At 44.5% G+C, this 16,281-nt stretch overlaps 1 protein-coding gene across 5 annotated transcripts in view; it reads right to left on the bottom strand.

The window, feature by feature from the left end:
- Positions 1–16,281, bottom strand: part of NFYA (nuclear transcription factor Y subunit alpha) — a 50,716-nt gene that overhangs the window by 26,801 nt on the left and 7,634 nt on the right. For 2 of the 5 annotated variants that reach the window (XM_078780283.1, XM_078780452.1), the window contains exons 1-3: positions 11,769–11,926; positions 4,449–4,533; positions 4,211–4,357 (exon numbers count right to left, since the gene is read on the bottom strand). In XM_078780283.1, the coding sequence (XP_078636409.1) occupies positions 4,211–4,357; positions 4,449–4,523 (222 nt within the window). In that variant the 5' untranslated portion in view covers positions 4,524–4,533; positions 11,769–11,926. Of the gene's footprint in view, positions 1–4,210; positions 4,358–4,448; positions 4,534–11,592; positions 11,734–11,768; positions 11,927–16,281 lie in introns of those variants that run through there. The other 3 variants (XM_078780325.1, XM_078780377.1, XM_078780415.1) reach the window with 3 other exon arrangements.

The raw sequence follows: 16,281 nt of genomic DNA on the forward strand, positions 1-16,281 counted from the left end.
GGAGACAGCTCTGATTTCCTGTTTAGCATTGAGGACCTCCATCGATTGTTGAGACAGCAGAAGCAACATGTCCAGAGTAGAATGACGTGGTCTGAATCCAAATTGATGATCGGAGATCAAGCCATTGGAGAAGAGGAAGGATTTGATATCCGAAGCAAAGATGGATTCCATGACTTTGCTGATAATTGAGAGCAGGCTGATTGGTCTGTAGTTGCAAGGATCTGCTTTTGCACCTTTTTTGTGTAAAGCGGTAATGTTTGCTGATTTCCAAGATGCTGGCAGATGACCTTGAGCAAAAGAGAGGGTGAAAAGAACAGAGAGAGGGTGAGATAGAGCGGCAGAGCAGGATTTTAGGACCCGTGGGCTGATGCCGTCTGGTCCAGTTGCAGAATCAGAGTCGAGGTTTGACAAAAACTGCTCCACCTTGTCAGGAGAAAAGGACACAGAGTCCAGGAGCAGTTGGGTTCGACTGGGTAAGGTGGGAACAGAGATATGGGTTTGGGACACAAGATTTTGAGGCAAACACAGAGTTGGGGTCTTCAGCTTTATTACGTGCGGTGTCAACTGTGTAGCCATTTGAGGTGAGTGAGGGGATGGAGGTAGAACAAACACCAGAAACGGATTTGACCAGATGCCACCAGGATTTGGAGGAAGGAGACAGGTTTGAGAGTTCATTCTTGAGTGTGGAGAGATAGTGCTTCCTGGCACTCCTGAGGGTAGACAGTAGACACACACTTGGTCCGAGCTTGGTGGAAGCAACTGAGATTGCCTTCAGTTGGATTTGCCTTCCAAGAGGCAAAGACAAGTTGTTTCAGGGCAACTACCTCACCACAAGATTCAGTGTACCATGGACGGGAGGAAGGGTAAGACAACTGAAGACGAGATGGGATAAATCTGTGCATGAGAGAGAGAGAGAGCAGTTTGTTTTGGAAGAATTCCCAGGAAGAATTGATGTCAGAGGCAGTAGAGATGGGAGACTAGTCCAGATGATTGATGGCTGCTTGCAGCGCGTGCCAGTCGGCCTGAGTGAAATGCCAGACTCATCGACGCTGAGGAGGCTCTCTGAGAATGGCCAGAGAGATGTCCACTTTAACAAGCACATGATCAGAAGAACCGATTGGAACAGAAGAAGAGCAGCAGACATTTGCAGCGAAGTTTGTCATAACCAGGTCTAGAAGAGAAGATACTCCATTGACTGAGATCCGGGTCGGGAAATTGACAGATTGTGTCAGTCCCAATGAGTCACAGAAGTCCTTTGCTGAGGTGCCATAGCTGGTGAGAGAGGAACCCACACCCAGCCAGCTGGCATGATGACAGTTGAAGTCGCCACATATGAGGAAGAGAGAGTTGGGATGAGTTGATAGAAGTTGGTCCATGTTGTCAGACAGCGACATGTAAATGGAGTCATCACTGTTTGGAGGATGGTACAGAACACATATGAACAAAAGGTGGGAGCGGAGAGGAAGCCATAGCCCGAGGTACTCCTGGGGGTGGGGTGGAGAGAGGGCAGTGCAAGGGGAGTGAGGAAGAGAGTTTTTGATAAAGATATCAACCCCACCACCAGGACGAGGCTCAGGTCTATCATACCGGAGGTGGGAGTAACCAGGAAGAGATATTAAGGAATCAGAGAAATCTTGAAGGAGGAATGTTTCTGTTAAGCAGATCAAGTCTGGATTGTCAGAAGCAACCTGAATGGAGAGATCAATCAGGTTTGAGCGAAGGCCTCGGATGTTTGAGGTCCATATCGTTAATGAGGAGAGACGGTGATGAGAGGAGGAAGTCGGAAGAGCAGTTGATAGTGTGTCAGAGATTACAGAAGAGTTACAAGAAAGGGCAGGATGAGGAGGACGAAAGGTTTGATGGTGATGGGATGAGGCACAGTGTGGGAGGGGGGGGGGGGCAGAGGAAAGTAGAAGGTTGGGGGAGGTGGAGGTATGAGATAGAAGGGAGATGAAGTGGGGAGGAGGCAGCTTTGAGAAGGAGGTGGGAAGGGGGAGAATTGGAGAGGTATGGTCGGGGGGGAGATTTGAAGGGGAGGAGTTAGGGGGGAGTTCAGGAGGGGAGGGGCAAGGGTGGAGTTCAGGAGGGGAGGGGCAAGGGGGGAGATTTGGAGGGGAAGGGCAAGGGGGGCGTTTAGAAAGTGGATGGTTAATGAAAGACGAACATTGATAACAAATTGGGTTTATTGTGATTTTCAAGTTAGCGATCCGTTTAAGAACGATGGAGGAGGGGTGGAATGAATGTGAATTTAAAGCATGTAGTGATTTAGAATTATAAGAGATTGAATATTTTTTTGAAGTGGAATGAGTTGGAGAGGAAATTGAAAAGAGCCTTTTAAATAGGAAGAAAAACAGCATGTTGTAAACACTGCAGGGGAAAGTTAAAACATATTTAAGCAGAACCGTGAAGAACAATGTAATATTCACAAAAATAACAATGGGGAGAGGGAGCCGAGAGGGACAACCACGAGTCACGTGAACAGGGCAAAAGGTGTCAGCAAAAGGAACAGGGCAAAACAGATCTGGGGAATGGCATGAAAATGGGGGTGAAATGGGGGTGAAACACGTGGTCGCAGAACGAATGAACAAAAAGAACAAAGAAGGAAATGTTTTTTTTTAGTTTTTTTTTTTAGTTAAGAATTTAAACAAGGAAGTATGGGGTGAAAAGACTGGGAAAAGACAGAGAACGAGAGTAGAAGGACCACAATCGACCACTGGGAGAAAACAAGCCTCAAGGTCGGAATCTTCAAGAACTAGGCCGCAAAATAACGTGGCACAAAATACTCGACTATTATATGCAGGTATGAAAGATTAACACCGATAATTAATCTTCTAAGGGACGTACTTTAGGTACACACACATAAGATAAATACAGTTTCGAAAAAAATACAATTGTGAACAATTACTTTAACTTCGAGCGTGCGTGAAGATCGGGACAGCTTCGAAAAATCGTGACCTCCCCGCAAGATCTCCTGAGATCTCCTTTTGCCTCATTAACAAAACGTTTTATCATTCAGACACATTTAATAATTATTTTGACTAGTCTCAGTTACATTTTCTGGATATTTCTGGAAAATAACATTTTCTGGAGACGGGATGTACTAGCCATTATATGTGTAACCGGGATATATGTTTAATAGGGTATGCTAATTATGCATATTTTTGTCTCTAATTAGCTCATTTGCATATTGAAAAAAAACGAAAGGTCAAATGACGAAACAAATGTCATAACCAATGTTCCTTTTGAAATTTACCACATTTTGGTACTCAGGTTGATATACTTTGGATGAAGTATGGTCACTGTAATGATGTTTGAACTTTGACCTTGAGTAAAGGTCACTGAAGGTCAACAGAAAAAAAATGGCGACATCATTTTTCCGATTAGTAGGACCCAGTAGAATACATTTATAGTGGTTGCCCAAAATTAACATGAACTGCACACGAACTTGAAAACATTGCCCCCCCCCCCCCCCCCCCCCCCCACTACTAGCTCAAACATAGATCATTACATTTGCCAGTCCCAAAAACATTTCTCACTGACAACGTCTATTTCCTGTGAACGAACATTTTCCTTAAATAACTTAACACCTTCTAACTTAGAAAGAACAACTTGCATGACTTAACAGGAGGCATTTCGAGATGACGTAGTAAGGATGGATATACATGATTGGGATTGAAAGAGATGGATCAAACATAATTGGTGAGTTTGTGCTCCTTACTGATTTGATCATTTTGCATGTGTGAGTGAGCACATCAATATTTAATTACTCACCCAATCAGCAAATGTTCCAGGCAATGATTTCTCTTGGGTGTTTCAATTAACAATTATACAATTTATTTCAGAAAAGATCACAGTTTGAGGTTTTTTAAAATTTATGCTATTCAATGTCTTAACCCATCGATAAGTCGATTCTGAATACAAGTCGAGGCCTCAACTTTCAGGGAAAGTATCGACTTATATGGGGGAGAATACGATACTGTTAAAGGCCACATTGTCATGATTGACATGGGGACCGCAAGGCTAACTAACCCCCGCTCTTGCAGGGAAAATGGCCTTTAAAATGCCTGTTGTTGTTGTTGTTGTTGTTGTTGTAAAGGCCACAGCAAACTGGTCAATTTTACACTTTGTAACAAATAAATGTTAAACTAACTTTCCAACTTTACACTTCATAGTTGCTCATTGCAAGCAGTGCAATGCCATGCATTCCCACCTGCTGGATGCCTTGCGTGCCGGATATGGGTAGTTGGACCAAGGTCGGTGTTTGGCCCGGAGTCATCGCCTGCACCATGATAGGCTGGCCTGTTGGCGTGAGGAGCTGGCCCCCACTCACCTGCACCATCAAAGGCTGATTTTGCACCTGCATATGGAGATCAACAAATTTGAGCATTTTCTCAACACATTCGTGGAGGTTACAAAGAAAATGCTCCCTGCATGCTCTACGTCAATACCTGCTGCGCTATCTGTCCTGCCACCATGGTCATAGCTTCACCGGAAGCTTGGCTGGTGGCAGGAAAATGCTCCATGCCTTATTACCTAGGAAAGACAGAGCAGGAAGGGGTTAATGACACAACAGGCCACAGAGTCAACTTTGCAGTTTAATCAGATGTAAGTAACATGGAACATAAAAATCTTTATGCAAAGGAGTTGCAGCTGGAAACAAATCCATAAGCAATTGAGGCGGTGTATAGCGAGTGTCCGAGGAGGGGGAGCTATGAAGAAATTCACGAAACAATGGCGGCCATGTATAGCGAGTGCCTGAGGAGAGGAAGCGAGAAATAAATCCAAAAACTCCACCATCAAGGTGGAGAAGTCTCTGTCAAACCTCAACTCTGATTCTACAACTGGACCAGAGAGCATCAGCCCACAGGTCCGAAAATCCTGCTCTACCGCTCTATCTCACCCTCTCTCTGTTCTCTTCACCCTCTCTTTTGCTCAAGGTCATCTGCCTAAAGCTTGGAAATCAGCCAACATCACCGCTTTACACAAAAAAGGTGCAAAAACAGATCCTTGCAACTACAGACCAATTAGCCTGCTCCCAATTATCAGCAAAGTCATGGAATCCATCATTGCTTCGGATATCAAATCTTTCCTCTTCTCCAATGGCTTGATCTCCGATCATCAATTTGGATTCAGACCAGGTCACTCTACTCTGGACATGCTGCTTCTGCTGTCTCAACAACGGATGGAGGCCCTCAACGCCAAACCGGAACTCAGAGCTGTCTCCCTTGACATATCTCGTGCCTTCGATACGGTCTGGCACCCCGCCATGCTCACCAAACTCTCCTCCTATGGTATCCATGGAAACCTCCTCACATGGCTTGCCAACTTCCTCTCTGGTCACAGTCAACGTATGGCCCTGAATGGAATTCTCTCATCTCCCCTTCCTGTTCAGACTGGAGTTCCCCAAGGTAGTGTTCTGGGCCCTGTGCTTTTTCTGGTCTTCATCAATGATCTCTCCGACTCTCTGGAAAATCCTCTCTATCTCTTTGCTGTTGACTCCACTCTCTGCCGCTCCGTTCCTCATCCCTCAGATCAGCAGTCTGCAGCCTCTTCACTCTCTGCAGACCTGGACAAAATCACAGACTGGTCAAACAAGTGGAACATGTCTTTCAATACTGACAAACCTCACACTCTCACTTTGTCTCTCCGAAAAGACCGTCTGGACAACCCTCCCATCTACTTTCTGAACAATCCTCTCCAATAAGTTCTGTCACTCAAGCTTTTGGGTCTCACTATCTGCCATGATCTTTCCTGGGAAAACCACATTTCCAATCTGGCCTCCAAAGCCAGTCGCCGACTGGGCATCCTCCGTCGTGCGAAGTCCTTCCTTGGCACACCTGAGCTCCTCACCACATACAAAGCTTTCATCTGCAGCTTGATGGAATACTGCTCTCCCCTCTGGGCTGGTGTTCCTGCCTCACACCTAGCTCGGCTTCACACTATAGAATCCAAAGCTTTCAGGATCATTGGAATCTCCTGCGATGAAGCTGATTCTGAGGGCCTTTCACTCTTACAGGTTGGTGGTCTTTGTCTTCTACAGACTCCTCTCCGGCCTAGCTCCCCCAACTCTGTCTGTGCTCTGTCCCCCAAATATTCCTGCAGGACGTACAAGATCTGCCAGCAACTCTCTTCTGGTGAAATTGCCAAAATCAAGACTCTCTGCTCACGTTCACACTTTCATTCCTCTTTTTTCCCCACACACTCTTCAATCCATCTCCTCCCTCCAGGTCTTCAAAACAGCTGTTCACCAGCATTTCTTATCTTCCCTCATACAAAACCTTGATCTTTTCTACCCCCATGAAAAACACCCCAAATCCACCTCTTTGAATCCCCAACTTCTTTCCTGAAATTCCTAGTTGTGTTCATTGCCCTTGCCTGAGGAGAGGGTATTGCATTTGAGTCCATTTGTTTGTCTGTCTGTCTTTTTGTCTGTCTGTTTGTTTGTCCACACAGAATAAATATGATTTTCTCTGCAACCGTTGGTCCAATTGACAGGAAATTTTCACCATAGGTGCAACTCCACCTGTGGAATGTTTTAATGATAATTATGACGTCATAGGTCACGTGGTATGGGCGCCATCTTGGAAAAACCAAAAAACTTTGCACCTCTATATCTCTGAAAGCACTGCACAGCAAAATTTATACATGACTCATTGTGAAGAACTCTCCATGGGGAATAAAATATGTTAATGATGTCATAGGTGCCTACATTATGACGTCATAATTCGACAAGTACAAAACGTCATCTGATCAAGATGAAATTTGTTGAGCATCATCTGGGGATAAATTGGTGGAGAATTTTTTTTTTTAAGACGTCATCGGTCATGTGGTTCAGCCGCCATATTTGTTTTAACACAAAAATTTTTTTTTTTTTTTTTTTTTTTTTTAAACAAAACACTGAAAACACGTCCTGGCGAGGGTCTGAAATCTCTGATTGCTCTTTCCAGCTTGCTTTATACCATGTAGACCTCCCACCCAACATTCCTGTTCTCTACTGTTGTTGTGCTTGTGTGTTCTTTTTCTTTCTTTCTCTGTCTCTGTCTCTGTCTCTGTCTCTGTCTCTCTCTCTCTCTCTCTCTCTCTCTCTCATGTGGTGGCTCTTAACACAAGCCTTGACTGCATACAAAAAAAGAAAGAAAGATAAATGTCCTTGAGTGGTCCAGTCAAAGCCCCGACCTAATTCCAATCGAAAATCTGTGGCATGACTTGAAGATTGCTGTCCATCAATGCTCTCCACGCAACTTGACTGAGTTTTGTACAGAAGAATGGGCAAATATTGCCCAATAAAAAAAAAAAAAAAAAAAAAAAAAAAAAAAACCACCGTTTAGAGGCCATTTTTCCCCGCAAAGCGGGGGTTGGCCTTTTCGGGGACCGTGGTAGTTGTTGTTTTTTTTTGGTCCCCTTTTTGAAGCAATGTTTTACGGCCGGATGCCCTTCCTGACGCCAACCCTTTTTGCCGCCTTCAACGACAAACAGGGAATTACCAGTGAACTGGTACTCAATTAGCCGACCTCGGAAGGATGACAGGCTGAGTCAACCCCCCTGGCGTTAATTCGGCGATCGACCGAGATTCGAACCCAGGATCCTAGGATCCTAAGCTGGCACCCTAGCCGCTAGCCCAACACCAGGGTCAACTTTTTTTTTTTCTTTTTTTTTTTTTTTTTTTTTTTTTTTTTTTTTTTTTTTTTTTTTTTTTTTTTTTTTTTTTTTTTTTTTTTTTTTTTTTTTTTTTTTTTTTTTTTTTTTTGTACAGAAGGTGTGAAATCCCAATCAAGGTGTGAAAAGTTGGAAGAGACTATCCCAACAGACTCAGCCATAATTGCTGTCATAGGTGCTTCCACCAAGTATTAACTCAGGGGTGTGAACACTTATCCAACGAAGATATTCTAGTTTTGTATTTTTAATTAATTTTCTGAAATTTGTAGAAGTTGTTTTTCACTTGGACACAAATGGCTCCTAAAATAAAATTTACGTCTGGCGCTCAAGGGCGGAAGAAGAGAAAATTGGAGATGGTAAAAAGAACACGGGATAAAGGTATGTGATTGTTTGTTTGTTCTGATTGAATGAATGTGACAGTCGTTTTTCTTGCAACATTAAAGTCGTCTTTTAAAATAACTAGTGCAGTGCCCGTTCAAAACATGCCTGTTCCAAATAGGCATTATTTGGATAAACTGACTACATATAAATAGGCCTGGAAGATACATATAACATACCCATGTAATGTCTTCCAGCCTATATTTAAAAAATAATAATAATCTTTTCAGGGGCATTATTGAAATATTTTGGAGCAACATCAGCTGCACCAGGACCATCTACCTCATCAACTGACATGACTGCTGCTGAGGGAACATCGTCAGATTCAGAAACTTCAGGGGCATGTACTCCCTCCTCTTGAGGTGACTGTGTCTGCTGCAGAGGTCGTAACTGAGGTACCACAGCCTTCTACATCATCCACTGATATTCCATCTGCCACCTCCCAATATCCAGTTGCAGCACAACCGCAAGATCCATTTGACTGGCCATCCATCCTGTCAGATGCAGACAGGACAGATATTGTACGCAGAAGGCCGTTTCAGGTTGACCCAGCATTCACCTTTCCCAGAAGGCAGGACGGTAGACGTTTTCATCACCACTACACATACAGGACACTGGTAAATGAGGAAAAAATTAAGCGGAGCTGGCTCGTCTACTCCAGGAAAAACAATGCAGTTTACTGCTTCTGTTGCAAACTGTTCTCCAGCAAGACATACAAGTTGGTTAAAGAGGGACTGTCAGAGTGGATGAACATTGGGGCCTTGTTGAAAACCCATGAAAACAACCCTGATCACACAAAGCATATGGTCACATGGAATGAACTGGAGCTTCGACTCAAGAAAGGGAAGACAAATGACCAGGTAGAAATGTCCCTTATAGAAGCATCACAAAAACGCTGGAGGGAGGTTCTCAATCGCCTGGTCGCCATTATTCAGTCATTAGCAGAAAGAAACCTGGCTCTCAGGGGAACTGTTGACACTTTGTACAGTCAGAATAATGGCAACTTCTTGAAAGAGGTAGAGCTTTTAGCCAAGTTTGACCCAGTAATGAGGCAACACGTCAGCCAAGTTGAAAATGGAATGAATTCTCATGCCACCTACTGAGGCAAAACAATTCAAAATGAACTGATTACTTGCATCAGTGACAAAATGATGGAGAGAATGGTGGCTGAAATTAAACTGTCCAAATACTATGCCATAATTTTGGATTGTACCCCAGATCTCAGCCACCTGGAGCAAATGTCTGTTGTGATCAGAACAGTCAAGCTGGAAGAAACACCTGAGATCAAGGAGCACTTTTTGGGCTTCCTGGTTGCACCCGAATCGACAGGTCTTGGGTCGTCTGCTCTCATTTTGAGCAGCCTGGAAGAGCTGAACATTCCCTTCAGTGATTGCAGAGGGCAATCATACGACAATGGTGGCAACATGAAGGGCAAAAACAAAGGAGTGCAGGCAAGGCTTTTGGTGAAGAACCCTCGTGCCCTGTATGTCCCCTGTGGGGCTCGTACATTGAATCTTGTTGTGGCTGATGCTGCCAAGAACTCTATAGATGCTACCAGTTTCTTTGGCAATGTTCACAAGATCTACACTCTATTCTCAGCTGCTCCCCAGAGATGGGCCCTTTTGAAACGGCACGTCACCATTACTGTAAAGTCCTGGAGTGAGACGAGGTGGGAGAGCCGTGTCAACAGCATCATCCCTTTGCGCAACCAGGCATCTGGCATAAGGGATGCATTGTTAGAAGTCAGGGAAAAGGCAACAGATGCCATCACAAAAATCGAGGCTCAATCTTTGGCAGAGGAGGTTGGGTCGTTCAGATTCCAGATTTGCACAGTTGTGTGGCATGACGTCCTCTCCAAGATCAACAGTCAGCAAGCTACTGCAGTCTTCCACAATGCAGTTGGATGTGGCAGTCAACCTCCTGGAGAGTACTAAGAGCCATCTGTTAAGCTACAGAAACGATGGCTTTGCTGCTGCACAAGCTTCTGCAAAAGATGCATGTGAGGAAATGCATGTGGAGACCGTACTCAAGAAGAGACTGCGAAGCACGAAGACTCACTTTGCCTATGAAGCACCGGATGAGCCAGTCAGGGATGCCCTGAAGAGGCTAGAGACCATATTTTTCAATGTGGTCGTCGACTCTGCCATTGCATCTTTGGACGACCGGTTTGAAACGGACAAGTTAAAAGCAAGTTTGGGGTACTGCAAAACTTCCCAACCTTGGATGATGAAGCACTGGAGAAACAATGTGAGGAGCTTGAGAACACACTGAGGAGTGGAGAGGAAGCTGACATTGATGGGAGAGAGCTGGCCATGGAAATCAGGAACCTTCCTCAGTTACCCACAAACAGGATGACTGCATTTGATCTGCTGGACTTTGTCCACAAGAAGGAACTGACAGAGTTGTATCCAAATCTTTGGATATCCCTGAGGATTGCCTGAACCCTGCCAGTGGCATCAGCTGAAAGAAGCTTTTCAAAGCATAAAGACATACCTGCGATCATCTATGGCACAAGACCGCCTCACTGGACTTGCCATCATCAGTATGAACCATGAGGTTGGCAGGCAGGTATCTTACGATGATGTCATTCACGATTTTGCTTCAAGAAAATCAAGGAGGCAAAGATTTTGAGGACTTTCTCACTGATGTTGGATGGTGGTGAAAGGATGGATCGCTATAGTTTCCACAGTAGCCTATAGCTGTTGTTTTGTACAATAGTTAACACTTTTGTCGTATTCACTTTATTTATTTTGAATATTTTGCACTCATATTGATTGTTCATTGCTATTTAATTGTCAAAATATTTTTGTTTTTATTGGTGTTCATTTGTCATTGTCTACTTAATTGTTTCTTAACTTCTCAAATTTTAATATATTTTTAATATACATTGTTTTCAAATAAAGTAAGAGATTTGTTGTTAATTAATTTGTCCATCTTCAGTGTGTGTGTGTGTGTGTGTGTGTGTGTGTGTGTGTGTGTGTGTGTGTGTGTGTGTGTGTGTGTGTGTGTGTCTCCACTCAGTTGTGAGCAGTGTGTGATTTGGTGGTTGCGCTGGGAGTGTTTTGGGGCCACAAACAAAATCTTGTTTCGGGCCACCAAAATCCTAGGGCCGGCCCTGTATACACACACACATATACATACACACATATACATACACATGAATACACACACACACACACACACACACATATATATATATATATATATATATATATATATATATATATATATATATATATATATATATATATATATGCACGCGCACACACACACACACACACACACACACACACACACACACACACACACACACACACACACACACACACACACACATATACATACATACATACATACATACATAGACAGACATATACATACATACATACACACATATACATACATACATACACACACACATATATTAAAACTCGTCGAGTGACGTCACGAACATATTTGCAAATATTCTGGGTGAGATAATGCGAAAGCAACCGAGTTCGTTTTTCCCGCTCATGAACGTAGCGGGTCGAGGGTGCGAATGGACCAAGGATCACGTACGAACCGAGACCCGTGTGCGCGCGCCGAGAGCCGTCCGCGCCTTCCGCCATTACGATCCGATAACCACGATCGTCCGCACAAAAGCGACCCCGACGAGGTCTCGCCGTCGTCTCGGCCTCTCCAGGGAGGGACTCTGGGAGGAGCCGTTCGGCCAGAACACAGAGGGAGGGACTCACTCGCGCGTGGCCGGCCGGTTGGTTGGTTGGTGGCCCTGCAGCTCGGCTGCGCCTCTCGCTGCGGTGTATTGGCCGAGCCGAGAAGATGGCGCCTCCAGTTGGTCGACGGCAGGAGACCCGGAACGGCCAGCGAGTTGACGTCATCGCGTCGTCGCAATATTGCACCCTCACAATATCGGAAGCAACGTAGTTACGTCATTAAAAACATCCTACCAGGCGTGATTGTTGTTTACGTCATCACGTATAGTTCGTTCGCGATATTAATATTGCTCTTGCTCACCGTTCGGCGGTGCAATTGCGTTATCTCTCATTTTATTAACAGAGCTAATTAATAATGCACATCGGACCAGTATAAATAGTCTAGGTGTTAACATTAATGACGTAAGCACGACGGACAAAATCCTTCACAGAAAAGAAAAAGCTCCTTCGGGGATTTCCGAGAGGGAAAAACACCTTCAAAATAAAATCGTGTCGTATGATCGGCGGAAGGTTGAACATTTCAAACTTTAATGCGCCTCCATAATAGTACATTATGAAGGGGAACAACTGAAACTGACAAGGTAGATGCGTTTCCTTTCCTCACATAAAATAATTTCCAATATTCAGCACTCAGCTTATACACCGCCTACCCCGTGGGACCCGGTCACCCGAACCCGATCATTTCAAGTGTTCCCCCAGAGGAACGTGGAGGTTTTATTGCACTAAGACTAAGTGTTAACTATACGCATTGTCAGCGGGTTATTCTCGCTAACCTGGGGGTAATTGTACGAATAGGTGGAGTTTAATAAACATTAACCACATAACCTACCTCAGTTTTTATGTCTCCGTTGATGAAGTCGCCGGAAGCATGATTGTTTCAGGTTGTCCGTCCGTCCGTCCGTCCGTCCGTGATAGGTTTTCGTTGCCGCGATAACTTCAGAACGGCTTTAGTAATCGAATTCAAACTTTGTACAGGTATGTATAATGATGTAAAGATGAACTGATTCGATTTTGGGGTCAAGAGGTCAAAGTCTGCCGTTGGTCTATAGCATAAGAACGGCTGAAGTGATCTAATTCAAACTTGATACAGTTATGTATAATAATGTAAAGATTAACTGATTTAGATTTTGAGGTCCCGAGGTCAAAGGGCGAAGGTCATGTCAGGTAAACATGTTATAACTTGTGAACAGCTGAAGGGATTTAAATTAAACCTTGGTACAGGTATGTAAAATGATGTAAACATGAACTGATTAAATTTTGGGGTCGAGAGGTTAAAGGTCAGAGGTCATGTCAGGTAAAATGTGATAACTTGAGAACAGCTGAATAGATTTATATTAAAACTTGGTACAGGTATGTATAATGATGTAAACATGAACTGATTAAATTTTGGGGTCGAGAGGTTAAAGGTCAGAGGTCATGTCAGGTGAAAATGTGATAACTTCAGAACAGCTGAATGGGTTTAAATTAAAAATTGGTACAAGTATTATAATGACGAGCAACGGTACCCGCCGTGCGGGCGGGGCTTCAATTGGGAGGCCCAAATGAAAAGGTAAAATATCAGATATTGAAGGCTTTTTTAATTTTAAACGATTCATACAAACATCCGTCAAATCATATCACATGCAAATCATCAAAATCTAAACATTATCTTTAAAATTTCAATAAAAGCCACATCACTGTTCATATCGGTGAATATTATTCCATAGTATTTCAAATCGTGATCGCGATCTGTTAGCGTATTTCACCGCCCAAATAGCTATGTGGAATTCTCTCATGTGGAGATTAAACGTCGTTTGAACTTTGGCCGAGGTCATTATTTACTTTTAATGATGTTTATATACGAATGATGTTTATATTGGTTTTGGGTCGTCCTTTCCGCATATCTCGTGGGATTGTGAGTTGGAGAGACAGCCGTGATGGCGAGGAGGGGGATGGAATTCTCTCAAGCAGGGATTCAACCCGTGTCCTTATAAAAGGTCTTTGTCCGGGGTCACCGAATCCGATCGATGCAGCCGTTTGTGCGGCACCCGGGAAAACAACATCGTCACAATGAACGTTATGTGAACGTGAATGTTATGTGGGAGTACAAACCTGAGAATGCTGGAGACCAAAGCTGAAATTGGAAAAATTAAATAGCCTATTTTACTCCTGGAGATCCCAGGATTACCCACCCAAAATATTGTTGTGGAAATGAGAATTGTGTTTTTTTATTGTTGTAAAAATATCACCCTCCTTCCTCCAGTTGTTGTGTATAAAGGTCAAAGGGCGTCCCTTAGTTAGGTCATATACCATCACGTTAGCCAATCATAGATTTCCTCCTTGTTGGTAGTTATTTCCTTATTCTGTGTATTAGGTTAAGGCTTTGTCTTCCATTAATTAATACTCCATTGCACCGAATTCAAATAGATAGATCCCCTTTTTCAAATTCCAAAAGCCTTTATTACCAACTGCATTTGCCTCCATTGAGCACGCGGTCGGCTCGGAGAAGAAAGGCGTGTCTCCACCTCGTCATAGAGGGGAGGAGTGAGCCAGCCCTTGCTGACCAACCCAGAACGAGGGGTTTGGCTTTGAGAGGGCGTGGGGAGAACCGTCGAGTAGGTTCGCGAAGGTTAGAGGGTGGGGCTTATATAACCCGCACGACGAGGCCCCCACCTGAGACGAGCTTCAGAGAGAGACGGGAGACGCGTCCTGAGATGAGCCAGAGAAGCGGCAGATGAGCATCAGCCTTGAAATCCCCCACCACCAGCTTGGAGCCACGCAGCTTTGACTCCGCCAGGGTGCTCGTATCGCGGCAGCCCGCACGACCGCAGCGAGGGCGTTGACGGCGGCTGCTGAACGTGCCGATCGAGAAAGGGCGGCGGCTGCTGACTCCCGGGCCGACCATGCTCCGGTTCGAGCGGAGCGTTCCTCTCCTTCCAGTCCTTCCATTCCTGCCTGCAATTTCCCCATTCGTGTGAGTTTGCTCGTAGTCTGTTTTGTGTGTCTTGTCCTGGGGTATTAATTAAGACTGCATAGGTAAGCTAAGGTGCACTGTGTCCGCTTCTTCTTCTTCTGTTTTTACTTTATTATCCTTCCTTCTCCTTGGTTCCTTTCATTGTGTAAATAATAGTAATAAATATAGTAGCATTTCCAACCCTTTTGCCTTCGTCTTCCTCTTCTTCACATCCTTGTCGTTTTGGTGATTTCCCAATTGAATACCGGTGGCACGATTTGACCAACGTTTAAGGAATCGGGTCTAGTCTTGGTAAACGGCTCACGCCGCAGTTCGCTTCGCTCGGCGCAACATCCATTACGCTGTGGCCGTGAGCGGGGGGGGGGGGGGGGTGTTCCTTCGCGTACCGGGAAGCGCTGGTATTTAGGTCATAGGACTTGTGGGCCTAAAACCCTACCCAGCGCCGACCGGGCGTGGCGTCATACCCCCAGGACCACGTCGGTCAGTAACAGACGAGGGGCTTAATCCCCCCCCTCGATAACGGGAACCGAGGCCGACGTCGGGTTCCGCAACAATATCATTGCGATCGGTTCAGCAGTTTTTACGGTACCTTCGAACGGACAGACAGACAGACGGGCGGACATTTGGTGAATTATAGTAAGATGTATTAATGTAGGCGGAGGCATATTGGTCGACGTCGTGACGTCAAAGAGTGTCGTTATAGTTTTAAACATAATCAAAGGTTCATAGTGGAGCTGATACACACCTGGATACACCGTACAGACGAATACACGAGACAACACAGGACTGACAGATGAGACCTGCGGCCCCTGGGTTTGGGGGAAGTGACCTTTAACTGTTTGTGCGCTGCAGGTCACAACTGTGGACCGCCACATCATTCATTGTTCAACAACCTGTGTGTCCTTTGTTCCTATTTAAGTGGTTGTGATGATCGGTGCCTTATAAACACTGCAGACGTTTCATTCAATTTGCCTGAAAAAAAAAATACCATATTTTCGTATTGCATACCGATACTGGAAAAATACAGCACTCGGTTAACATTCACCCTCCACCGACCTACTCCCCCCACCACTAAACATTCACCCTCCACCTACCTACTCCCCCCACCACTAAACATTCACCCTCCACCTACATAGTCACGTGAAAAAGTAAGTACACCCCATGCAAAGTTTTGACTTTTTCAACATATTTCAACATACAGCTATTTGATCTTCATTTCAACAATATTGATGGATAAAGGTGATATAATATAACAAATATCATGAAACATTTACATTTTGTAGTCCATTGTATAATTTAAATAAACATAAATGCAAATTTCGCATGTGGAAAAAGTAAGTACACCCTTGGCTCTAATAGGTGGTATTGCCCCCTTTGGCAGAAACAACATCAAGTAGGCGTTTCTTAGAACTGTCTACCAGTCTCTGACATCGACTGGGAGAAATTTTTGCCCACTCCTCCATGCAGAATTCTTTCAGCTGTGCGATGTTTGAGGGGTTTCTTGCACGCACAGCTCGTTTCAAATCCCCCCACAACATCTCGATGGGATTTAGATCCGGGCTTTGGCTTGGCCATTCCAGA

Source organism: Myxine glutinosa, chromosome 1 (assembly GCF_964187855.1).
Source record: "Myxine glutinosa chromosome 1, kmMyxGlut1.1, whole genome shotgun sequence".
In the NCBI taxonomy this organism is placed as follows: Eukaryota; Metazoa; Chordata; class Myxini; order Myxiniformes; family Myxinidae; genus Myxine; species Myxine glutinosa.